The sequence below is a fragment of the Neofelis nebulosa genome, chromosome 1 (assembly GCF_028018385.1).
Source record: "Neofelis nebulosa isolate mNeoNeb1 chromosome 1, mNeoNeb1.pri, whole genome shotgun sequence".
Classification (NCBI taxonomy): domain Eukaryota; kingdom Metazoa; phylum Chordata; class Mammalia; order Carnivora; family Felidae; genus Neofelis; species Neofelis nebulosa.
In genome coordinates this window covers 25332504-25359914 of record NC_080782.1, presented here as the reverse complement: position 1 = coordinate 25359914, position 27411 = coordinate 25332504, and the positions used below count along the sequence as shown (strand labels likewise).

The window sequence follows — 27411 nt, the reverse complement described above, 5'->3', positions numbered from 1 at the left end:
ATAGCTCTCCCAAAGATGTGTATGTCCTAATTCCTGGAACTAGTGACTATGTTACCTTATCTGGCAAAAAGGAGTTTACAGATGTGATGAAGATAGAGATTTTTAGATAGGGAGATTACCTTAGATTGTCCAGGTGAGACTAATGTAATCACCAGGGTCCTTATCAGGGAAAGAGGTGGGGGAGAGTTGGAGTCAGAGATGGAAAGGTGGAGCACAGGTCAGTGTGTGGTGTGTGTGTGTGTGTGTGTGTGTGTGTGTGTGTGTGTGAGAGAGAGAAAGAGAGAGAGAGAGAGAGAGACAGAGACAGAGAGACAGAGAAAGACAGAGACAGAGAGAATAGAGAGAGAGATTTGAAAATGATAGGCTGCTGACTTTGAAGATGGAGGAGGAGACTATGAACCAAGGGACACAGGCAGCCTCTACAAGCTCAAAAAGGCAGGGAAATGGACCCTTTTCTAAGAGTCCCCAGAAGGACACCTAGCAGACACCTTGATTTTAGCCCAGTAAAACCCATTTCAGGCTTCTGACCTCCAGAATTGTAAGATAATAAGTTTGTACTGTTAAGCCACTAAGCATGTGGTAATTTGTTTCTGCAGCCATAGGAAACTAAGGCGGTAGTTTAGTTTTCAAGTTTTCACCTTTAGAATTCAAGGTGAGTTGAACCTGAATGCGGTCCCTCAAGAATCCCAGCCAAGAGTGGAGAACACTCACTTTTGGTGAGCACTTAATATGTGTCAGGTACCACAAGAATGCTCAACAATTACTTCTCATAACAACTCCAGGAGCTAACCTTTATTTTCTCAATTTATTTTTCAGAGAAACTGAGGTCAGAGAGGTTAAGGAACTTACCCAAAGTTAAGGACATGGCAAGGAAGGATACCAAGATCTGCCTGACTCCAGTGCCTGTGCTAATTCACACCAGAGCATGCTGCCAAACGGCATTCCCCATGATGATTACAAATGTTTCTGGATTCATTGTATTTATTATATTAGACCCCAGGCTAAGTTATTTGTAAATTCTATTGGCACAAATGATACAAACTGTAATATGTGTTATTGTTCATTTGGGATTTATCAATTAAACAAATGCCTTTTGGTTTATTCACTGCATGAAGTTATTTCCCCAAAAAGGCATTGTTTACTGCCTTTGGCTTGGCTCTGGATGTCCAAGGTCTTTGGCAGACTGGGACATTAGTCTCAGCTCCTGCTTAGTCTAACATTTTCATTTTCAAAAAGCCTGTGGTAAATCAAGCTGAGAGCCAGATACCCAGTCAAAAATTGATTTAGTAAGGCACCGCAACTCACCAGTTACAATCCTACCTTTTTGCCTTATGGTGCAATCTCTTTAGTAATTGCCAAATCTAAGGACACATGCGCATGCACACACACACACACACACACACACACACGTTCCTAGTGCCCCTCTCTTATTTTCCCTCTCACTCCAACACATACACTTTGGAGGAAAATATTAATACATAAATGCAGGCATTTGAGACATGATGACTCAAATGGCAGAAATTTTTAAAATTATGTTTCTCAGTAGCTAATGGACTTTTCCCAAAATGTGTTTTTCTTCAAAGGTAAAAAATATGTTGGATATAATATTCTTATATTGACTCCTAGGATCTAAAAAGTTAAAGTTATATCTTTATAAAACAGATAGTTTGCTTGAGAGAGGGACTATTTTTCTGTTCAAATTCTTAACTCTCAAGAATCCTGTATGTACTCAATAAATAAAAGACTAAACTGAATTCCATAACCTGCTGATATAACTCAGGTGAGTGATTCTAGGAGAGGAAATTATGAGCTCATTTGTTTATTATTTTTCTTGGATGGGAACAAGCTTATAAGTTATGATTTGAACACTTTTTCTTTTTTTCTCTTTCTTTCTCTCTTTTTCTTGCTTTAAGGGAACAATGAAGCAATCAAGAAAGAGAAATGTGTACTGTCTGGATGGCCACACTGGGGAAACTGTTTCACGGTTAGTGCTGTGCTCATAGAGCTCCAACTCCTAAGCATTTATGTGATTGTTTTATTTGCCTACATGTCTGAAATACTTTCTGCTACCCCAGTATCTTCATAATGTATAAGGGAAGAGTATTAGTCTCAATCACATCAAAAAGGCTGGACTCCAGCCCCAGCTTTGGCACTCTGCTGATAGTGACACTGGTCTCTTAAACCCTCTGGGACTGTTTTGTCATACCCAAAAGGATTTAATCCTGCCTAACTGGAAATGTGCTTATGCGGTCATTCAAAGGGTGCTCGTATGCTGAAGCACTTCATAAACCATAGCACCTGCTAAAAAAATAAGAAAACATTATCATTGCTCTTTCTCTCATTACAAATTTTCTGCCTGCCAAGGAGTGATTTCTTTGTGTTGTGTCTTCTATTCTGTCTTTCCCCTTTCTTTAGAAATTACTTGATGGTTTGCCATCATACTAAGGTTCCAACTACTGCATTATCATTTTAAAACTCAAGAAAGTGACGTGTAGACTGTTGAAAGGGAGATAAAATGGAATATAATACTACCACTCAAATTGGCCAAGTCACTTAATTTTCTTGATTTGGTTTTAAAACTGTTTTCCTTTAAGAAGCGGGTGGATAGGTGATCACCAAAATCATAGCCTTTGCACAAGTTAAATAGCTCCTCCCTTTTTATTCTTTTTACATAATACGCATAGTTGGGAAGCTGGACAGAACACTCAAGATACAAATCAACTCGTTACAAGGAGAATTTTTTTCTTTTCTTTTTACTGTATCCATATAAGAAGTTGGATGCTGAACCTAATCATTTCACAGTATATGTAAATCAAACCATCATGCCTTACACCTGAAACTTAGTGATGTACGTCAATTATTTCAGTAGAAGTGGAGAAAAAAAGATACACTAGGGTAGGAAGGTAATTTTTTTTAATGTTTATTTATTTTTGAGAGAGAGAGGGAGTGTGAGAGCGAGCGGGGGAGGGACAAAGAAAGAGGGAGACACAGAATCCGAAACAGGCTCCAGGCTCCAAGCTGTCCGCACAGAACCTGACATGGGTCTCAAACTCGCAAACTGTGAGATCATGACCTGAGCCGAAGTCAGACGCTTAACTGACTGAGCCACCCAGGCGCCCCTAGGGAGGTAATTTTTTATAGTCCATTCTGCTTTACTTGATTTCTAAAGGGAAAGTTTGCTTCCCAGAGGGTATTTACCCTAAGTGGGGGGGAGAGAGAGGCAAGAAGCCTTAGGCTATAGATTAAGTAAGGAAATGAGCCAGAATCTTATGCTTCACAATTTGTGGAAAGAAAATAATAAAACATGCTAAAATTTTGCATAACTCTATGTAAAAGCAGACTTTTTTTTTTTTGCATCTTCTCTTTCCTGTTTCTCTTCTGAATTATACTCATATAAATAGTAGAAAGAGTTAAGATGAGATTACTTTCCAGAAATGATTGTTTTTCCTCCAAGAACTCAAAATATGTTGATTAGGAGAATGTATAGTTGGTAAAAAAAAAAAAAAAAAAAATTAGTCATTATATAGAATTTTTTTCTCCCTGTATTTTCACATTTTTCTCCATAGTTGATTTTTATGTGAATTGTTGCAATCAACATTTTCAGGTCTTAAATGACTTCTTTTTTACCAGGCACTTGAATTGTCTGCACAATGTAGTTTCCTAGGAATTTTAAGAAAAATGTTCTTTCTATTGGTCAACTCTTGCTTTTCCTCATTCTGTTTCAAACTTTCTTCTACTGAGACCCTAAATGATGTCTGGTTTTCATTTGTAAAGGTCTTAAAAGAACCAAGTTTTATGCTATATTATTATTTGCTGTATCTTCCCTTTTTATCTTTCTTGTTTATGCACATACAACTGTGTTGTTTTCAGTTTCTCTGGCTTGCACTAAGGTACCTTGAACTTTTTTCCTATTATATCATAAAATATTTGTGTCATTTTGATGTGAAATTTCCAGAGGTAGCTTCCATGGAAAGACATACTAAATTTGGTTTATATGTTTACTACCTAATATATCCTTGAACTTTAAAGACTTTAGATTTTCAGTTGTCAACCCAATGACAGAAAGCACTATCAGTGATATCCATATCAAACCATGCACACCTATAAACTGGGAAACACTTTTAAATTACATGGCAGGTTTTTATCTCTTCCGTCATTGCAGCTTAATTCAAGTAATATTTGTCTGTTTCTATGGTGCAAATCTGTCCCAGGCACTTTTAAGGACACAAAGATGAATAAAACATGTAGGCTAGGGTCTTGCAGATTTTACCAAGATACAAGGACGTGAAGATTTAAATTAAATATCTAAAGTACTAATTGAAAGAGGAGTCCTGGGACTCAATATAAAACACTACTCAATATACTGAAGGTCAAAGTTGAACTTTAAACAAAGAATTAATTATTTTGCTCTTAAAAAGGTGAAGCATTCAGGGTAAGAAATTAAATCAAGAGTGATGTTTCCCTCAGTAAAACTTTGGTTCAATACTATAAGGAGATTATGATATTAACTCCAACCTAACAACTTAATTATGACTACCAACTTAAAACTTGAGCATTCTTTAAGTGCAGTAGTCATTTTTTGCATTGCTGGATGCATTAAAGTTTGTATTGGAAAAAATAACGACACCCGATCAGAGTCTTAACATTTCGCAGCAATTTAAATAATATTAACTCCAAATTGTGGTATAAAGTGATGATGTTTTCAAATGAAATAATAAATCGCCTTAATAGGAGGGTCTACAGAAGTTACCAGGATCGTCAAATAACGGGACTTGTAGTGCACATTTTATTTTTAGTTTGGTTGGGATAATAAAGAAGACTTCGTATTTTTATGTATGCGTAGTTCTCTGAACTGTTGGTGATGAGTCATTTCTGCAGCTGCCTTAGCTGCTTGGCACCATCTCCTGGCCCATAATACTTGACTTCACAGAAGGAGACTGCACATTAGCGGGATAATCCCCTGGGCACCTTTGGTTCTTTCTTTTCTTCACTGTTCCTGTTCTTTGAAGGCTCACTGGATTGCAGCGTGCCTTTCCTTCTTCCATGGTCTTCCCTTTGTGAGTAGGATGTGCCAGACCCCGTTCTAAGCCCTTTCTGTGTATTAATTTATTTAATCCTCACCTCAATAACTTTCTTACTCCTTCATGTAACAGTTGAAGAAATGGGGGACAGGGAGGTTAAATAACTTGCCCTGTATTACCCAGGTGGTCACCGTGGAGCTGGGGCTCAGACACAGGCAGCCTCCTTTGCTATTAACTTTATACTCTCTAGTGCATAATTGTTGAATGAATGAAAAGCATTTTTCTCCAAATCTATTCAAAAATGTCAAAGCTGAGATAACTTCTTCAATTGCCTTCTTAACTCCAATCTCTGTTCCCTCTAGTCAGCATTAAATCCCACATGCAGAGTGATATTTCAGGCTTTTTGTTATGCCCCCATCACTGCCCTCAGGTCTTCTAAAACATACTAATTCACCTAAAATATTTATTCATATATTTCACACATGTATACATTTTAATCTTCTAAAATGCCTCTTTGTGTGTGTGTGTGTGTGTGTGTGTGTGTGTGTATTCTTTGTGAATGGAAAGCTGGAAGCAATTATAACTATATTCCTAGTGAAATATTTTGGCATGCTGCTTTTCTTTTTATTTCACATCACATAATTTCAAATTTGATTCCTCATATTGACCTTTGAGAGTATCTATTCCTTCTACTTATTTATCAGTAATAGCAATAAGAAAAAAACCTCTTTGTCTTACGGGGAATTCTGTACTTTCTTTCAACCTCCTCTTTAATTCCAGACAGAAAGCTAGGTTTGCAAAGAATATTGATATATTTTAGCCTACTTATGAGGATTGTATTATGTTGTCATTTTAATAATTGACAACGTAAAAGCTTATAGGAAAGTGGAATTTGCTAGTAGTGGCCAAATCTATACACAAAGAGATGCCTTTTTAAGATTCCAATGACACATTAACATCCATACATAATCTCTAAATTTCATGAAGGTTATCAAAGGCAGAACCCCTGTTAAAAACTTGTTTATTTTTGATAAAAGAGACAACATAAGGAAGGCATCTTTTAATTTTGACAAGAGATGGAAGGCCTTCTAAAAGTTAAACTTATAATTCTGCTTACAATATATATGTCCTTGGCTTCTCATATTTAAATGAATGTGCCAGTTCTGTCATTCAAATCAATGGAAATGAAAAAAAAATCAGTGGTTTAAGTATCTTTTTACTGTTGATTACCAATAAGTCAAGAATATTTATCTGATTTTTGGAATAAAATTCAGTCAAAATGATAATTAAGGATTTTGATTTGAAAAGAAATGTAAACTGCGGTGTTGGCGTTTTGCATATTCATATTTCCATCTGCTATGGTGGACCCATAATATGACAAAAAACAAAGAATTCTGCTGCAAATCAAGTGTTTATATTGTTTAATAATAGTACACACAAGTAAGGTAATGAGTAAACAAATACTTAGCCATGTCTATAATATAGATTGGAGGGGATTTGTTATAATGAACATGTAGCATCTCTATAACCTTCTAACAACCTCTAGATCTGTTCGACTTGCGGAGTATGGAGGTAAAATAGCTCAGTGGGAACAAAAAGGACCTGAATCCTTAACTCTCTTGTATTCACCTTGATCCCTCCATTTCGTTCAACAAATTGAATTGCCAGCAGGAGGACACAGGATTCCACAGACATAATGACGTGGAAGTTGGAGGATTTGGGATTGGGTCCTTCTTTGCCTTTCTATATTTTACTCTGCTTGCGTGACCCAGGCAATTGAACAGTTGCCTTTGGGTTTATGACCAAGGTCAGACATTCTAACTGTGCTGTTCTCCACACGAGCGACTGTGTGGAGAGTTTAAGATTCAGAAAGAGAACTGCTGTTACACAGGACATCTTAGCATCAAATAGCAAATTGAAGCTTTTGTCATTAAGAAAGGGAAATCAGTTGGTGACAGGGAAACACAATGAGGATTACTGCCAATATTGGCAGTTGGGAAGTTACTTTTGAAACATTTTTAAAAAGTACATTCAACCAGCGAGTGCACGGTCTCTTAAATACACTAACCAATTGAAATATAAAAATGTTAAATGGCTGAACATTAAATTTAAATGATGAAGAAGAAAGATGTGCCCAAGGCACTTGTCCTGACTCAGGGAGAAAAGATTATTGCAGGTCATTGAACCAGAATAGAAGTTTAGAGAAGGTTATCAAGGGAAATAAAAAGAAAAGACACATTTTCATCACAATGACCAAAAAGACTGCTAATTGCATATCTAATTTTAAAATGCTCACATGTAACTATTTTGAATATCACTGATGTATTCTGAAAATTAAAATCAAGGAAAAGTAAAAGCATTGTGCATTATAATAATGCAAACATATTTGTGTAGCTCTTTGAAACTAGTCTTAACATTTTTTTTTCCTCTCTACCCTTGGGTTTCACACAGCAGGTTCTCAGCAGATATTTGTGGTATTGAGCCAGACGCAATCACCGAATGCCAAAGCGTGTTCTGGGAATGTTTTCTCATTTGCGCCTTGCAATGGCTCTGTGAAGTAGTGGATGTACAGGGGAAGGAAAATAACTGAGCTGTTACGAGGTCAGACAGACGCTGACCGCCAAGTCTAGCAGGCAAATACTTGAGTGCTCTGAGCCTTGGTTTACTCATCTGTAAGACAGGGATCTAAATCGCATCTAGTCTGTAGGGTTGTTGTGAGCTTCCAAGGAGTTAATACATCTGAAGCAGTGAGCAGAGTGTCTGGAACAAAGTAAGGCTCAGTAAATGTTAGCTGTGACGATGCTTTAATCTGATGCTGCTGTTTCAAGCGGCTGTCGTTAAATGGCTTCTCTGAATCACCTGTCAAATTAGCGCAAGGAGGTTTCTGCTCTTCAATTTATGATCTTTTCAGAAAAAAATTGGAATACAAGAAAGCAATATTTTAATGATAGCATCTTTTAAATGGTCTTTCAGAATGAGTATAATATTGCTTCATGTTTACTGAATTTGGATCATGTAATTATAGGAATAAATAATTGTTCATTCCTAATTTTAAAGGTGTATATGGCTGACACTTTTATTTTTATGGGCCGTTAAAACATTACTGTCTAATTATCCTGAGACTAGTGGCTTTGCTGAATTGGGTAGACATTAATTTTAAGGACTCAAGAGAAAGGCATGTTAGGAAGACCTGTACATTAGAACCTCAAATAGAACCCAAATTTTCATGGTGTTTAAAAAAGCACAGCATATCTATTTTTGGTGGGGGGAAACTCCACAAGAGAAAACCATCATCAACTTCCAAAAAGTTAACATCAGAAAATATCTATGAAAATACACAGCTTGTCAAATTTCATAAAAAGAGATCTCCTGGTATGCTACTAAAAATAGAAGCTTCTAATGGAGCTTCATCTTATGTATACACTATGTGGAAGGAGAGGATAGAGAACACTGTGAAGAACAAAATGGAGGAGACAGGGAATTAAACACTGTTGTGGACTGTTTAATGATCAGGTGCAAATCTTTTGCCTAAAACTGTGCAAAGGTCTGAGCTTGAAATATATTCATCTTTGTATTAATGATTGGCCGCATCTTCAAAATCTAATCTATCTCTACTATGTTCTTCTTTTCTTATTGAACCTAATCTTAGACTATATGTGAATCATCACCAAGGAATTGCTACATTATATAAAGCTGGCAGGAGGGGTGTGGGGTTTTCTGAAAATGTGGAATTACAATGTTTCCCCTTATTTTTCTATTAAATTTACATAAGCCAAAGATAACCCAGATGGATATCATATAAAAGCAAATACTCTTCCTGTTCCCCCTTGACATGAAAACATGTATCACTTTCCATTTTGCCAGCATTGGTGACATTTTCACTCTCCTGACTGTCCAGTCTTGAAATCTCTGTCTGAACTTCTGCCTTTCTCTCTTTTGGCTTCTGCATCTAATTAATTGGGAAGTCCTGCTAATTCTCCCTCTGAGGTATGAGCTCACACCTGCTGTTCCTTTAAGAGTGCTTCCAATATTATCACCTCCTTTAGAAAGCTCTACTGAGCCCCACGCCCAGTTGACCCCTCTCCTTCATAGTACTTTCTAGAGGCCCATTTTATCACTGAACTTGCCACGTTTTGTTATAGTCATTGCCAGTGATAATGCTGCGAACTGAAGCAGTGGTTGTCAAATTCCGCCACATATTAGAATCATAAACAATTAAAAACCAACTCAGTCAGAATTTCGGGGTAGGTGAGACCCTGGCCAAGGCATTTTTAAAAGCAGCACTTTTCAAATGTTAATATGCATACAGTTCACCGGGGATCTTGTTGAAATGTAGATTACGATTCAATAGATCTCAGGTGGGGCCCCAAGAGTCTGCATTTCTAACAAGCTCCCAGGTGACACTGATGGTGTTTATGCTAACTCTGCTACAAGCTGCCCCCAGATGGTCATGTATTTTAGAAAAGAAATCGTATTCTTTATCTGTATCTGTATGTATATCTGTATCTTGAGCTCACAAACTCTTACCCAATACAGACAACATCTTCCCTCCCTGTTGCCCACACCTTCCACCACCATCTTTAGGTGAGTAGAGGTGTGGAGACTTTTCTCATAAATCAGAATCCAGATTGTCAATATTTCAGCTCTAATTGGCCTTCCCCACTTTTATTCCCAGTAAGTGCCTCTCTCCCTAGCCCTGCCGTGTCCATGCTTCTGCATTAATCTTACTGGCCACAGGACACAGTGAAATGCTGGGGAGCATTCAGACAGCTTAGAGGAGAGAGGTCCAAGTTTTGAATGTGATCTTATCTATTCACCTCATTGTTACCAGAGCCTCAGGATTCTGTCTTCTCTTGTGCTCATGTGACTCTCCCTCTTTTCTCCTTCCACACCCGACAGCCCTCTGCTCCCACCCATTCTCACATTTCCCTCACTCACCGTCCTCACCGTTGTCCCTACAGACTTACCACAAAGTAATGGAAACAACGAACATGAATACAAATATAAACAGATGCTTGTAGAGTAAAAAACTCTTCTACTTTAAGTGCTACTTGCTCAGCTGCATTACTTTTTCTTCATTAACACTTCTGTCCTTTACAAGTACAGACCAATCTTTTTCATTTCAGGCCCAGAGGATGGACTCTAAGTAATGTTATTTCATTAGGCTAATAGCAAGATTTAAGGTTCTATTGGCCTTTGTACACCTGTCAGTGCCAGCCTACCTACAGTCCAGTGCTGTCCACAGTGCATGCTGAGGCATCCTGGGGTGTAGCAGGGAACCCACTGTGGTGCCAGGAAGTATTTTAACATTTCGAGGGAAATACTAGCAACACTTGGGCTCTGTGGGTCTCCTTGTGAATTACTAGGCCAGAGAAGTTAACAGTTTCAACAGTAGGTGGTGCTCCATTCCTTTCGATGATGTCATATATTTATATTTTCCCATCGAACTTGTGATAATAAGAGAGTACAATGCAAAATCAATGTGGAAAAGGAACTGAGGGGCATGGTCTGATCTTAGAAGTTGCACAGTGCCTGGGAGATGCCCACATGCTGTAAGTAACTGTGGTTATTTATGAATAAAATTAAAATATTGGTTTTTCTGCTGATTGCTGTATATTTTTTTCAAATAACTACTTATTTGTTAGAACATAAATACCTGTTAAGTTGTTTGGCTCTATTTCTTGTGTCCTAAGGGCACTGTAAAAACAATTATCGAAATATCAAGGGCACTGCAAACCAAGAATGTTTTGGAACCTCTGCTATAGTTTAATCTTTTTTTTTTTTTTTCTTTTTCCAAAAGTTTCTTGACCTTGTGGATCCAGATCATCACATCAGGTATGTGTTTCGTTCCATATCTATTTAAAAGTGGACCAGGGGCTCCTGGGTGGCTCCTCAGTTGGGCAACTGACTCTTGATTTCAGCTCAGGTCATGATCCCAGGGTTGTGGGATCCACACTGTCAGGCTCCACGCTGAGTGTGGAGCCTGCTTAAGATTCTCTCTTCTCCCTCTGCCCCTCCCCACTCTGTCTCTCTCTCAAAAAAAAAAAAAAATGTGTACCAACTTGTTGCCACAGAAGGAACAAACATTTTTTTCCCTTAAAAAATTATTTTGGCCTATTCTTAATTGTGATAAAAACACATTATACTCAAATCCTTTTGCCTGTTGATGAAGCATAACCCCAAAGATAGATTTGGGGAAATGCCCTATTTACAGTCTTAAACACATCTGATGCAGCAATGCTGGGAATCATGACAACTTCAATTATTGCCCTTGCTTCCCCCCCCCCCCCCCCCCCGGTAGACATCTTCTTATATGTTATAACTTCAAGGAGGTGGGGGTGGGGTAGGGATGATGGTAAGGTAGGGAAATAGGTCTAGCTGCCAATAAAATACCTACATCCAACTCGTTAAGTTGAAGCTATGATTGGGAAGGGATTTTGCCTCCATCTTCTACCTTTTCCATCCATTGGGAGATCCCTTAATTACCTCATTTTACTTCTGCAATGATATAAAAATCAATATTTGTGCATTACAGATAGATTTAGTAGAGTGTTTATAACTGATCTGCTTGCCAGTAATAATACTGTCTTTATGCACCTACTATGTGCCAGCCACTAGTTCCTGTCTCATGTAAGTCCATGCGGCAGGCTTCACTGCCTGCATTTTCCAGATGAAGAAACTAAAGCCCGGGAAGGTTAATAACCTGCCTTGGCCACACATGTGGCAGTGCAGCCATGCAGCCTCAGATCCACTTGGAGTCCACAGCTCGAAACTTTTCCCCGTGGCAATATTACCTCTCAGAATTCTCATGGTAAAATTGATTCCTACGTGGTTTTATCCATTTCTGTTTCCAGGATCCTGAAATATCCCAGCCTTTCTTTAAGAACACAAGGTATTTTTGATATAAAATGGCCTCACAATTTTAGAAGAAAAAAGCATAAAGGAAAAAGGGGGGATCAGTTATTAAGAAATTTTAATCTTCTATGACAATAATGTTATTTGTATTGCAGAAAGTGCTTTAAAGGTGGTAAGATTATTATTATTATTATTATTTACAACCATTACTCTGTTAATATAGTGCTAGTCAAATTTCACAAGGAAATGGAGAGAAGTACAAATAAGTGGACTGTCTTTTTTCAGCAGTCACACAGCGTGTGAGTTTCACAACAAATTCAAGGCTAAACCCTTGGGGATCTGTGTTGATGTTCACCCCTCCACTGAATACTTCCTCTCCTACTTTATTCCACATTAATAATTCATTCATTGGAACAATGCCTGGTTACCTCAGCCCAAGCCATGGATGGCTTTCCTTCATTTATAATGGTAAATACTTAAAGAGAATATTTGCACACTGTTATTTAGGGGATATTTGATAACAGATTGAAATGTGAATGCAGAGCCCTTGGAATCTGCAAAATTTATGCTGTTTGCATGATATCCTAATATGATTGTTTCAAAATCATAGCTGTAATCATAAACAAAGACATTTTATCATTTCTGTTATGTTCATTCTCTGTTCATATAAAGGATATGTGACAATTATTTTTCTTATCAGTACCATATTATGAAACGCAGAAGCTACAAAATACAAATATGTGTCTATTTGTCCCCCCATCTCTGCCGCATGCAGATATTCTGCAACAAGAATGTAGCTGATGATAACATTTCAGTGAAACTCACGATGACAGTATAACTGAGCTGTTTCCCTGACTCAGCTCCAGTAACCTCCAAGGGCTATAATAAGTGATGCCCTCCTCACTCTACTTTCTAGAGTCAATAAAATGGTCAGATGATATTTGGAAATAGCACCTTTACATAACCATGTTTCTCTTTTGTGAACCTTGCCACAATTAAAGCACTATCTTTTGAAATGCCTGACTCTGGCCAGTTGAAACAAGACAAAACCAGCCATAGCAGCAACAATAACAGCGACCAAATCTAAGGCAATATGGTGGATTTTGCGGACAAAAGGCTCCATCTGGTCAGAGAATGGATGGCACTGTCGGGTGCAGTGTTAAGAAGTAGTTAATTTGAACCTGGCCAAAGGACTAACGCTCAGAATGTTTGCTTTCAGAATCAGAAAAAGGAACCTTCCTTCCCTTACAGCTTAATCGCTCTATTCCTGTTTTTAATACATCCTACTTTATAGAATAGCTGGACCACATTTTTCAAGCTAAAGTAAAAATTAAAGGATTTATGATAATCCTATGTGGATGGTTGTGGGCGTTTCGTTTTCAGCTGAAGCATTTCTTTCTTTGTTGCACTGCTAACATTTCTCAGCTTCTTGCTACAGTCTTCTTCCCAAAACTACTCAAGTGAAAAAAAAAAAAAGTCTCACCAGATAAGCAACAATTCTTACTGTATTGGGGGAATGGTTCACATCCTCCCCGTCTATTTATTAGGAGTAACTTCTTCAGGCTTTAAAACCAGAATGTCAAAGTGCCCAATGGAATCCTACCTTGCCCACATACTGATAATCGGATCCCGTGTATTCCTCCAGGAGAAAGAACTGATTCCACATCCAGCTTCTTTTCGAACGGTTCAGCTCATTTTTGCTGTTTCCAGAGAGCTCCAGGGCCCTTTTCTTTGCTGGGAAACCACTAGTCCTCTTAGATAACGGAGTTGAGAAAGTTGGGTAGGGCTGACCAACCCAAAAGAGTAGCAAGAAGTACCGGTAAGTTCTCATTCTGATGACACAGTCCAGTCTCTGGGCAGTGGGTGCCCTGCTCCTTCAAGTGTCTTTGTTCACTGCACTCTGTCCAGTGTCATCCCTCCTTTCTTCCTTAATGTTCTTTGCTTGGCTCTCAGAGGATGTCTGGAAAGAATAATAACATATCAAACATTTTTAGAGATGCTTAAAATTCAGTGTTAGAGCAAATAAGCTCTGGAGAGAGAGGGCGGAAATTTCAATAGCAAAACAACAAAAATAAGTTGGCTATCAATTTTGAAATGAGGAAAATGTTCTTTCAGATATGCTAAATGGAAGGCATGTGCCGAGTAGGAAGCTGCTGTTTTCCTTTCTCCTTTTCTAGCGCTTAAAAATCCTATTTTAAGTAATAGCATTGCTGTAGGTCAACATGCCAGAGTGGATTATTTCACTACTCTCTTTTCCTTGCTAGTATGTGGGCTGAGATCTGGTTAGGAGAAACGAGTTTGTGTTTCTGATTCCATTTGCATATATATCCTCATGAACAAGTCTGAGGCAAAGAATATCACAGACAGTTTCAATTCAGCTGAAAGTGGATACTGTTGAATTTTCACTAAAATGTACTGAGTACCTGTGATGTGTCTGCATAAGTCAAGGCAGAGTCTGCTCTTCAGACTCTTGGCTCCAGCCATGGGTTGTGGTAGACTGGCCTGGGTCAAGGAAGGTTGGAAAAGACCACACATCTTCTTTTCAAAATGCCTACTAGCACATTGAAGTTTCTGGAGTGAAATTTTGCAACAGCGATGCCAGCCTACATTTAATAAAGGATTTCTCAGACTTGACCAGGAAGCTGTTTTTCCTCATACGACCTAATAACATTATAGGATAATGTTTCAGAATTTGTATATAATAGAATATAGGAATTAAATGAGCAATTCTATTTAAATTTCTTTAGGAAATCCTGGGTTTTCATCTCTAAATTTTACATATATCATAAGCAATCAAGCCTATATATATATAAATTGGTCACAATGCCTATGTAATTTTAACAGGTGCATCAGGTATATCTCAATATCACAGTGAGAGTTGTTGGCTACAGGATCTCCAGAAAAGTCAGCTATTATACTTGTGAGTAATAATTTTCCAGGACAAATATTAACTTTCAAGAACGTAACCTCACATTAAAAAAAATCCTTGGGCCAGATTGCCTGGCAAAGATGTTACAAAGTGGTTTATATTTCATGTAATTAAAATAATACATGCCCATATCTCCATCCTAAACTTTTCCATATTTCTCGAAAAAGAATCTAACAAATGACTCCTTCATTGTACTATTTGAGATGGGGAAATTTCTTAAATTATACTAACCAAACATATGCAGCGCTTTGTAATGTAGAACATAACAGTAATTAAACTGGTTCATTCATGAAAGAAATACAGATAAAGAAACACGTTCTAGGTAATAAGAACAGAATTTTCTCTGTGTCTCCTATTATTGTAACAGGTAAATTTATAGATGACCAGTGTTTTGATTTTTTTTTTTACCCCAGCAATGAGTAATTATAGCCACCAAACACATGGTTTAGTGGAAAGCTTTCTATTGGAATATAAGTGAGATATTTTATAGTGTTCAGCATTTTTAAACCTTTATTCCATTACTATGCATCTTCTTGACAGCAGGCTGGGGAAGTTGAAAATTCCACAGGTGAGTGAATTAATACTGTGACAATTAGTTATGCTGGAAAAATGCCAGGCAATCGTATACTTGTCATTATGTGGCCTTGGTACAGGTGTGGAATAACTGATGCTCGGTTAGGTAATGACGATTCTGTTCTTCTCGCGGATAGTATATAAAGGGGATTGAGGGAGCATATGGAGAAAAGCCCTCTAAAGACATCTATTCATTTTTAGCAGGAGAGATTACACTGAGGTTGATTCAGTGGAAATTGCATTTTTCTTAATTTCTCATATTCTCCATTATTTGCACAGACAAATCCTGCAGTGAAGAATTACACGTCTGTTGCTGCACTCAGTGTGTGCCCCATGGTGCTGGCAGGAAAGAGGGATACAGAGAATGGAGGTGTCAGCTGTTTAAAAGGCAGACTCCTAAAGGCCATTTTAAAGAAAAATCGATCCCTGTGGGTGTTGTGTGGAAACTCTACAAGCTGTTGCCACTTGAATATTAAATATTAGTTCTTTTTAATATCACAGATACCAAAATGTCAAGTATTTTTCTTTCTTTCTTTCTTTCTTTCTTTCTTTCTTTCTTTCTTTCTTTCTTTCTTTCTTTCTTTTTTTGCTTAGTTGGTAATGAGCTTTTAAAGTGATGCAAATTTAAGCAGTGTTTGCAAGTATGCTAGAACATCTAGTTTTGCTATAACCCAGCTCTTTTTGTATCAACTTGGCAGGGTGTGCCCTTGTTAAAAACTCAATATGCAAAATTACTAAAATTACTATGATCCGCTCATATTTAGTGTTAGCTTTTTAGAGGGATAGACTTCTGTGTGAAATTCATAGTTTAAAAAAACTCCAACAAACTGAACTGTTGAATATATAACTTAGCATTCTCATTTAATACTTTGTAATAGGCAAGATTGCATGGTGGTTAAGATTATCGATGCTGGAGCCAGATTGCCTGGGTTTAAATCCAGACCCTGTCCATTAGTTGCTGTGAACTTGGGAAAATGCTTAATCTCATCTGTACCTTAGTTTCTTCTTTGTAAATGGGGATAATTACGGTAACTACCTCATAGTGTGTTGTAAGGATTAAGTCATTCCATGCAAAGCACTTCTAACAGCGCGTGGCGCTTAATAAGGTCTTAATAAGTATCAACTGCTATTATTATTATTACTGTTGTTATTAGTATTGTTATTGTTACCATGATGCATTGCATATTAAGAATCCATCTATAGCACACTGCAAAAGTCTGCAAAAGATAGCATGGTTCCCTCTTATGCTTGAATATTTTTTAATTTTTCTAGAAGCACTTCCGAGCAAGTCAAATTCTTTTTTTTAGTCAAATTATTTTAAAATTAAAAAAATAGAACGTCTTTAAAAATCAAAAGCACACCATTTGCTAATCATTTTCCTCTGTGTAGACTTCAATTCAGGATTTCATAGTAATAATAGTATAAAAACAGAGAGGGTGGGAACTTTATGCCCACTGACTGCATGAAGAATGTGGGCAAAAAGGAAAGTTCACTGGAGGATGGACTCATTCATGGAATCTGTGCTTTTTTTCCCCCTTTCCATTAAAATTTTTTTTAATGTTCATTTTTGAGAGAGACAGAGAGAGCACCTAAGTCTGATGCTCAACCGACTGAGCCATCCAGGTGCCCTTCCTTTCCATTTTGTTGTGTTAAGGTTTTGAAAGTCATCTTTATTCAGGTGGAAAAAATCAGAACCCAGTTTCAACGTAGTAATTTTGCCCTTGTAAAAATGATACCGGACAAACATGTCTTTGTGTAATTTATGTGCTATTTTTATTCTAACGTTATACTGGATAAGAATATGATAAAGTTTAAATGAGTGATATATATATATATATTTTAGATTTTACTTAATTAAAAAATATGAAATAAAAACATATTCCAAGCATACTCTTAGATCCAAAAAACAGGATTCTTAGGATGCGGAATTGCCATAGGTCAAGGAGGAAAAAGCCCAGTGTAGCACAACTTTGAGAAATATGGGAAAGTTGCTGACTTGTAAGCAGTCAAAATACAGGAGTACCACATGGCAAGTAGTAATTAGCTATGCAGGCTCGTTTTGTAGATGTCAAGAAGTAAACCAAAAGGATAAAGAGTTAGGGCATGCATAGACACTGAATTTTAAAATAGCAGGCAGGCATGGTATTCAGTCAGGAAAGAATCAGAAGGTTAGAGCGCGAGAGAGCAAACAATGCAAAACAACGTAGAGATTGTACCTTTTTGCCCCCATCCCCTCATGGCACTAAGAGCAAATCAGTTAGAAATATCAAAAACTCTATAAAAACAAGACTTGAGCTGCCTAATTGCAGCTTAATGGCAGCTTAGCAATGGACTTAAAAGATTACTTGATAGACTGCGTCTCTACTTTTTATTTTCTTTTTGCTGGGATCTGGGTTTTTTGGGGGGATTTTCTGTTTCTTATAGGCCATCATTTGTACGCTCTGAAATGTGATATGCAAAAGTGGTTGATCCGGAAAAATAGTTTGAGTCATTGCAGAAGCCCTTTCTTAGCGATGTGTAGAAGGTAATTAAGATGTTTATGGATAGGGGCACCTGGGTGGCTCAGTCAGTGGCCTGTCTGACTCTTGATTTCGGCTCAAGTCATGATCCCAGGGTTGTGTGATCGAGCTTCACGTCTGGCTCCATGCTGAGCATGGAACCTGCTTAAGATTCTCTCTCTCTCTCTCTCTCTCTCTCTCTCTCTCTCTCAACCTCCCTCCCTCCCTCCCTCCATCTCTCTCTCTCCCTCCCTCTGTCCCTCTCCCTGCTCTCTCTCTCAAAGATTAAAAAAAAATTAAAAAAAGATGTTTATGGATAGTGGGGCAAGGCCCACACAGCATTGATAATTGCTATGTTGTAACTTAATTTGCCTGGCAGCCAGTATGCATATACATTCAATCTTCACGCAAGTACGTAGCCAAGTCCAGCTTTTATTTAATGAAAGCCATTTAGGAGGAGCCTGGAACTCATTAATTCACGAGCTACCAGTTTAGAATATGTGATAATTAATGCACAAGCTTGGCTAAAGTTTTCCTTTGATTTGCAAAACCTTTTTCCCTAGATTATTGGAAATTAATAATGTAAAAATATTTCATAGGGATATATAGAATGAGAAGATAAACTACAGTGTCTTCAAGTTCCCTAGAGTCCTTTGGAATCACCTTCTATTTGCAAATCATTAATATGCTAATTAAAAACTTCTCTATTGATTGAATTGCTTCTCTGGTGACTTATGTTTGATAACAGTCTGAATGTCTCAACTGTGTTATCTGGTTTTGAGATACTGATTTTATTATACTATTTACAAACAAATGAGTAAATATTAAACAGGTTTAAAAGCAATATAATTACTTTAAAGTTTTAGAATTCAGACTCAGCATACATTTGTTCTATTATTCTTGATTAATTCTAATCAGTGCAATATTACTATAATGCTACCTAGGCTTACAAATTAAACCAAGCACGTTCGTTCTTTGATATGCAGAGCCTTAACCTGGGCACTAAAAACAGGAAGCATTCAATAAAACAACATTCTTAATATACTTTAACCATTTACCATAGTGAGAGAATATTTTAAAATCTGGTAGGAAACCGTTTCTTTGTTTTTTTTTTTTAATTTTTTTTAACGTTTTTTAATTTATTTTTGAGACAGAGAGAGACAGAGCATGAACGGGGGAGGGGCAGAGAGAGAGGGAGACACAGAATCGGAAGCAGGCTCCAGGCTCTGAGCCATCAGCCCAGAGCCCGACGCGGGGCTCGAACTCACTGACCGTGAGATTGTGACCTGAGCTGAAGTCGGAGCTTAACCGACTGAGCCACCCAGGCGCCCCGGAAACCGTTTTTTTGAATAAATAGTGTTGCATATAAATGCTGTAGCATGGTATTTTGCATTGATGCTGCTTACAAAAAACACTTCTGAAAATATTGTCTATACATGAGTCATCCTAACCCATTGGCAGAACCCATTAGCAATGCTTTGGCATATGTATTATAAATCCCTCACTAAGTTCTGGTACATTTTCTCACCTTAGATCATTAATGAAGTAGAAAACAACTGGTTATTTACAACTACTTAACATTTCTCCTGACTCTATTGTATTCCAACTCTGAGCCTGAAATTGCTCGAGTCCCACAAAGCCTTTGGGTGCAGTGGGGGTGAAGATGGTATTTACTCCATTAAAACCTAGCAAATTTAAGAAACAGAACTGTGATATCAGGATACACCAAACAGAGGGCAGCCAAAGGTACCCGTGCCTTTCTTCAAGTAAATCTTTTTTTTTTTTTTTTTTTTTTTTTTTTAAATTTTTTTTTTTTTCAACGTTTTTTATTTATTTTTGGGACAGAGAGAGACAGAGCATGAACGGGGGAGGGGCAGAGAGAGAGGGAGACACAGAATCGGAAACAGGCTCCAGGCTCCGAGCCATCAGCCCAGAGCCTGACGCGGGGCTCGAACTCACGGACTGCGAGATCGTGACCTGGCTGAAGTCGGACGCTTAACCGACTGCGCCACCCAGGCGCCCCTCAAGTAAATCTTTAACAACATCCATGTTCTTTATTCTGAGAGAGGAGCTTTACAACCAATTAAGTTTTTTCAAGATCAATTATCCGCTCTCCCAAGAAACTTTGTTTTGAATAAGTTGCCTCCTGCTGTGCATAAAAAGTCTACAGTACATGGCTGATCCTCTAGAAGTGGTGGCATAAGGATAGAACCAATTTAAAATTTTTGGTAGAGATTTCACATGAAGTCTTCATTTCTAAACTTCCATTTCATTTTTCTGTAAATGTCAAAGTCACTGTTGAGTAAAATTGGTTCTGTTTCATGTGTGTAATGAACTCCACTGAAATGTGTCAAACAGCTTTGGCACCTCTCATCACGTAGCATTTCTCTTGTGCCAATGAATCATCATGGCAACAGCCATCAAATGATGCCTGATTTTTTTTGTAAATGTTTATATTTGTGGATAATATGCCAATCTGTTTGCAAACTGATGTATTTCCAGATGAAGCTATTTTAACAGTATTACCCTCGTTCTAAAATCACATTCCACACATTGCATTAATGAAGATAAAATCAAATGTGTTACAGCACATAAAATGGTGTTTCATGTGTAGTTGAGGCTCAAGGAATATTTGTTGATGTGAAATACTCATTTGGGACAAGAAACCCCCAAAAGGACGAATCAGAGGATAAAGACGAAGTTCTTTTTCCACATGGGGAAAGAATTCCAACCTATTTTATCATGAGAGAAAGTTATCAGGGTATGGTTAGGAACGGACTCTGGGACACCACACATCTGGATTAGAAGCTCAGCCCTACTCAACACTGGCTGGGGATCAACACGTGTCTCAATTTCTTTAACTATAACATGGGACAATTTTAACAGTACCTACCCCATAGGATGCCTGTGAGGATAAAATGAATGAATTCATGTGAGGTGTTAACAGTAAGATGGCCATAATTACCTAAGCTGTGAAAAAAAAAAATCTCAGCAGAGGACACACATAGGCTATACCAGGAGCAGAGTTTTGCCTCTTGTGTATTTCTTGTTTGCAATTGAACAGTTAAACCAAAATCAGCCACCAATCTTTTTTTTTTTTTTTAATGTTTATTTATTTTTGAGACAGAGAGAGACAGAGCATGAACAGGGGAGGGGCAGAGAGAGAGGGAGACACAGAATCCGAAACAGGCTCCAGGCTCTGAGCTGTCAGCACAGAGCCCGACGCGGGGCTCGAACTCACTGGCCGTGAGATCGTGACCTGAGCCGAAGTCGGACGCTTAACCGACCGAGCCACCCAGGCGCCCCCAGCCACCAATCTTTAAAGATCAGTGCATGCTCATTTCTGGATTAAGTTGATATCAGGAGTTCTGGTGACATTTTTATTTCTGGAGTGGACGGAGCTCCCTTCCCAAGCATGGCAGGTGCTTTCCCACCAATCCTTAATGACGCTGTTCAATTGCTTGTTTCATTCCTTTATGCATGTTGCCTGGCTCCTGAGGGTGTCTGGGCTTGTAGATGTTGTCTTTTCCCAAAAGATTTACTCAGGCAAACAAAGGAAAAGAGAAAGCATTTTACACCTTTAATTAGATATTCATAGCATGAATTTTAAACAACTTCTGTAGCAAACTATATGTCTAGGTTGCAGAAATGTATGAAAGACTTGATTTCATATTACTCCTTGCTTGTAAGTTAGGCTCTTTGGGAGCTACATTAATTCTTCTGGATGTATAGCCATTTAAGACAATGAAGCTTGAATAAGACTGCAAGATGTCAAAACCCACTTGTACATTAGTGTGAATGATTTCAATGAGTTTGCTCTTCTTTTTCAATAGCTCAATGAGAGGGCAGGCTGAGAGTATTGGCTGGGAGCTGGGGCCGGCTGGAGACAAGGGTTTCTTAGTAGGTGTAAGGAGTTCAGGGCAGATTTAAATTTATTGAATTGTAAAAGCAGGAGTCACATGGTTGGGTTTATCATTAAGTCGTTACGAAACTTGGCACATCACAGATGATTCTAAAGGCTCATACTGCTGCAAAGTGTCATGAGGAGTGGAGATGTTGTATTTAATTTTTCCTGATATTATATCTAAGCCTTTCATCAATTACATGAAGTCTAATAAGTAGTAATACTAGTTAAATCTGCTGTGTTCCATCCCTGACCTTATTATGTGAAGGTACTATGCTACCACAGACATGTTTTAATTTAGCCCTCATGCCCATTCTGTGAGGTGGATAATCTTATAATTTCTGCTGATGAGAAACTAAAGCTTGGAGAAGTTGAGTAACTTGTCCAAAGTGATGCCATGGGTGTGTAATAAAGCCAGATCCTGACCTTGGCACCAGAGTCCTTGCTCTGAACACACCTTGAGGAGTCACAGCTCATGATAAGTGCTCAGTGTGGTTGTGACTTTAGAATGGAGTCTTCATGACTTCCCTAAAATTGTAACAGCCATACAGGTTCCTAGAGGTAAAAATAGTCATCACTAAGTACATAAGCTAAATAAGAACAGCAAAGGTTTGCTCTGTGCCAGGTAATGGAATAAATGCTCTATAAACATGTAAGTCTTTTTTTTAATGTTTATTTATTTTTGAGAGAGAGAGACACACAGAGAGAGAGAGAGAGATGGAGTGTGAGCAGGGGAGGTGCAGAGACAGAGACAGACACAGAATCTGAAGCAGGCTCCAGGCTCTGAGCTGTCAGCGCAGAGCCTGACACAGGGATCAAACTCACGGACTGCAAGATCATGACCTGGGCCAGAGTTGGATGCTCAACCGACTGAGCCACCCAGGTGCCCCTAAAGATGTAATTCTTTAAAAACATTAAAAAAAAATTTTTTTTTAACGTTTATTTATTTTTGAGACAGAGAGAGACAGAGCATGAATGGGGGAGGGGCAGAGAGAGAGGGAGACACAGAATCGGAAGCAGGCTCCAGGCTCCGAGCCATCAGCCCAGAGCCCGACGCGGGGCTCGAACTCACGGACCGCGAGATCGTGACCTGAGCTGAAGTCGGACACCCAACCGACTGAGCCACCCAGGCGCCCCAAGATGTAATTCTTAAACAAGAATCCTTTGAGATGGAGACTATCATCCTTACCCTCTGCTTCAGAGATGAGAAACACAGGTTTCGAGGGACTGGATCCTTTGCCCAAGGATGCACAGCCAGTGGTTGGCAGAAGCTGGCTAAAACCCAGCTAATCTAGGGGCTCCTTCTTAACTATAGCATTCATTGTCTCATTTGTAGTTTGCTCATGGAGACAGCAACTAGGTTTTACTTACCCTCATTTCAGACAAAATTTGAACAAATTTATCACCAGGTTTCTAAATCCCCAGCAAATTAAAGAGATTGGTCTAAGGAGCGCTGGAGGCTGGAGTACCAATTTTAGTAGGAGGGCGATGGCTGAGGGGGGCAGAGAGAATGGCTACAAATGGCCAGCAGAAGAACTAAAGACAAAGGATGGAGTCAGGGGCTGGTCTGGGGAAGTAGTGATGCTCTGTGTTCCTATGCCAAGAACAGTGCCTGTGCAGAGTGACAGCGGATAAGCATTTGTAAAATAAGTGCGTGTATGGATGAATGCACAGGCGACTGAGTGTAAGAATGACTCAGTGCCTGAATTAATGACAGGATGACTCATGGGTGTGAGGATGAACATATGAATTCTTAGCAGCACTTGAGGGTACTACGATGTTGCAAATCTAGCAATGAATATTCATAACGATGACCTGGAATCATTAAGAAAAGGTCCAAGTCTCTTGAATGCTGGAGAAGTCATGGATATGTACAATAAATCTAAGTACGATGACTATCAAAAGTTGTTGTGGTGGTGTTTAGGAGAGCTGGGTTTTAGGTCCCACTTTGTTTCTGTCTTTCTCTTCCCATTTCATCTCAGACAAGCTTCTCTATCTCTCTGAGCTTATGTATGAAATTAGGGCTGGAGTGCTATTACCAGGGAGAGCATAGCATCGTGGTTGGAAGCACAGTCCAGCCAGTTCACCCATTTGTATCCCAGCATCAATACTCATTAGTCTTGAGGAGTTGTCAAGTGGCTTGACATGATGTGCTTCAGTTTTCTCATCTTCAGATTGGGAATAGTAAACTTTGGGGTCTTGGTGGAGGGACTTGATAAATAAAACCTGGTTTCTCTTTCAAAGAAATTTCCAAAGAAATTAAGAAATAAAATGAAGAAGTGTGGGGCAGCTGGGTGGCTCAGTCAGTTAAGCGTCAGACTCAGACTCTTTAAAAAAATTATTTATTTATTTATTTTTGAGAGAGACAGAGACAGAGAGTGCATGTGTGTGGGAGGGGGTCGGCGGGGAGGGAAGGGGCAGAGAGAAAGGATCCCAAGCAGGCTCTACACTGTCAGCGCAGTCTGATGCAAATCTTGAACTCACAAACTATGAGATCATGACCTGAGCCAAAATCAAGAGTTTGCTTAACAAACTGAGCCACCCAGGTGCCCCTAAGCATCAGACTCTTAGTTTCCCCTAAGGCCATGACTTTATGTTTCATGAGATGGAGCCCCTTGTTGGGTTCTCTTCTGCCCCCCAGCATGGAGCCTGCTTTGGATTCTCTCTCTCCCTCTCTCTCTGCCCTTCCCCTGCCTGCAGTCGCTCTCAAAATAAATGAACCTTGAAACAAAGAAGTGTTAGAAGGAGACTAAGCTATCACATTTATTACTAAAATAATAAAAGGCAGATTGGAAAGGTAGCTTAGTGTGACAGCCGAGCAGGCTTGCTAAGTAAACCCCAGCATTAGTCAGAGGCCCCCTGGAGTCAGGGTTGCATTTCGCTTTGTCTTTTACAAAAGCCACGGAGCAGGCTCTGATTCTACATGCAGCGCCAGAGAGAATGACTTCCTGCTCCCACTTCTGGACAGCTAAGGTACAGAACCTGGATGTCTGAAGAAATGATCCCAAGGAATCTGTTTTCATACTCAATAATTTAAAAAGATCATTAGATGGGGCGCCCGGGTGGTTCAGTCGGTTGAGCGCCAGACTTTCAGTTCAGGTCATGATCTCACCGTTCATTGGTTGGAGCCCCCGCGTCAAGCTCTGTGCTGACAGCTCAGAGCCTGGAGCCTGCTTTGGATTCTGTGTCTCCCTCTCTCTCTGCCCCTCCCCCACTCATGCTCTGTCTGTCTGTCTGTCTGTCTCTCTCTCTCAAAGATGAATAAATGTTAAAAAAATTAAAAAAATTAAAAAAGATCATTAGAGACATCTGTGATCTTGAGAGCCACTAAGTCATGTATTAATTACCAACAATTCTTGTATTCATAACTTTGCTTTTTGGAGTTGTTTACAGCATCACTAAAAGGAAAATGTATGAATAATTTACAGATGGGGAGTTTGAAGCTTCCCTTAAAATATCTTTCACTTCAGGTCAATCAATGCGTTCTAGGCAAAATGAATTCTTTTCCATCTTTCTTCATCTTTCCGACTACACACACACACACACACACAGACACACACACACACACACACACGAGGTGGGGGGCGAGAGAGAGCGAGTGAGCAAGCAAAAGGGATAATGATCTAGATGTTTTTATGTACTTTGGACATTTGCTGGTTAGCACTGAAAACTACATGCTATTCTTACCCAAAAGGGTAGCACTATTTATAGCTGTGTAGCTCTTTATACCAAGTTTTAATGGGAAAAAATAATCGAACCCCCACTTGATGTTTGGATAGCTTCATTCATTCAATGTGTTTTATGTAACATTTTATTTGCAGAGGATTCATAACCTAAATTAGATGCTTCTCATAATATCCTGGTGTAATAACTTAGAAGACATTTAATTGAATAAATACTGTATAACAACGTAAAGGGGTACTGCAACATTTAAAGATTTATTCCCTGAGACGTACTAAAGTTGAAGGAGGTCTGTGCAGGTAGTGGCATCTTAACTAATCCAGGCTAATGTTAACTGACCATCAAATTAAACCTTCACAGACAGGAAGACAATGTGCTTCAATGGGTTGCTGGATGTTTTATCAATTTTGATTGCCTTCATTTAAAAACTTTAATTAGAACCTCTGTTTACTTGAGTCAAATTGTGCATAAAATATCATGCAAAACATTTTAAGAGGGAATTTTAATTATACCACTAAAGAAATGCCCTTGTTCAATGTTTACTAAACACTTGCCAGAACAAGTTAATTAATACATGTTTAAATAAGTGAAAGAAAAAGAAGGGAAACAAAAAAAAAATCACGTTCATCTTTTGTCAAGTTTTACTGCAGTTGTCAAAGAAGTTCAATTTCTAATTTAACGACTGTGCTGTTACAGTGTACATGTGTAATTATAAACAATGGGGCACCGGAACACAATGACGGCCAGTGGAAAGCTAATTCCCACTGGAAGTTGTTGTTCAAAATAATTGTGCGTTGTTACTTGATGTTCTGCAGTCATCAAATCAAGCACTTTGTCGTGCTCATTCATCTATTTATTTATTCCATGGTAGAAGATTGGAATGTTCAGTTGGCATCTAATATGGACTTTTAATTGTTTAAAGCTACAGAAAAATGCTTTTTAATAGAAAAAGCATAATGTGTAGACAAAAAAAATTTGATGATGTTGAATTTTTAGTTCTCATTTTAATATGCCACCAACTTTTTGACTTTATTTTTTTTTTTAGAATCCTGATTTTTCTCATGTATGAATGTAAACCATGATTGGCTGTGTTAGTAAAGATTGATATTGGTAAACATTTGATAATTTACTAGAAAAGCAAAATGAAATCAATGTTTCTTGGATATACCCTATCTCAGTAGCTTTATGAAAAATTGGAAGAAAAAGTACCCAAATTAACTTAGAAATCTTCTGGAGAAAGAAAATGCACATATCCCATTAATGATCTCTACCATAATTAAGAAGCCTATTCTCTTACATAGCATAACCCACACAGTCCTATTGTAGTTTACTCCACTAGTGTTGAAACTGATCACCAAATTTCTCAAATCCTGTAAGAAGCCACAACCTGTGCTTGTCTGGGAAGCGACAGTGACTTAGGAGCAGGTCTCCCTTGGGTGTCCTACTTGAGGTTCCACTGATGGGCATGGCCAGGCCCATCAAGACAGTTAAATTAAGCCTCAACAGGATTGTTATAAAAATTACATATAATACAGTATGTAGAACACTCACCATGTTGCTGTGTAAACAGGCACCGAATATGAGTAGTATCCTTTTTGGTAAGCTCATTCATTGCTTACAAAGAACTGATCTTATGCAGTGCAAGAATAGTACATATGAACAATCTGCAGTCTTTGGGCCACTTAATATTAGTAAAAAACATGAAGTCAAAATATCATAAAAGGCAGCCTACTTAAAAAACAAAAAGTGTTTTCTATATATTATTTTTCTTTAAAAATTTTAAAAAATATTTATTTATTTTTGAGAGAGACAGACAGAGCATGAGCAGGGGAGGGGAAGAGAGAGAGAGAGGGAGATACAGAATCCAGGTGGGCTGCAGGCTATGAGCTGTCAGCACAGAGCCCAGTGCAGGGCTCAAAACCATGAACAGCAACGTCATGACCTAAGCCA

General features: G+C 38.5%; 1 protein-coding gene and 1 long non-coding RNA gene across 10 annotated transcripts in view; both read right to left on the bottom strand.

Annotated features, from left to right (window-relative positions):
• CDH6 (cadherin 6) overlaps positions 1–27411 on the bottom strand; it is a 127618-nt gene that overhangs the window by 41723 nt on the left and 58484 nt on the right. For 8 of the 9 annotated variants that reach the window (XM_058716384.1, XM_058716452.1, XM_058716390.1 and 5 more), the window contains one exon: positions 13480–13836. In XM_058716384.1, the coding sequence (XP_058572367.1) occupies positions 13480–13707 (228 nt within the window). In that variant the 5' untranslated portion in view covers positions 13708–13836. Of the gene's footprint in view, positions 1–13479; positions 13837–14299; positions 14528–27411 lie in introns of those variants that run through there. The other variant, XM_058716444.1, reaches the window with a different exon arrangement.
• LOC131504325 (uncharacterized) lies at positions 6414–13451 on the bottom strand. The gene is made up of 2 exons (XR_009257919.1): positions 10244–13451; positions 6414–7924 (listed from the first exon to the last, which is right to left on the bottom strand). It is a non-coding gene; the product is annotated as an uncharacterized LOC131504325 (long non-coding RNA).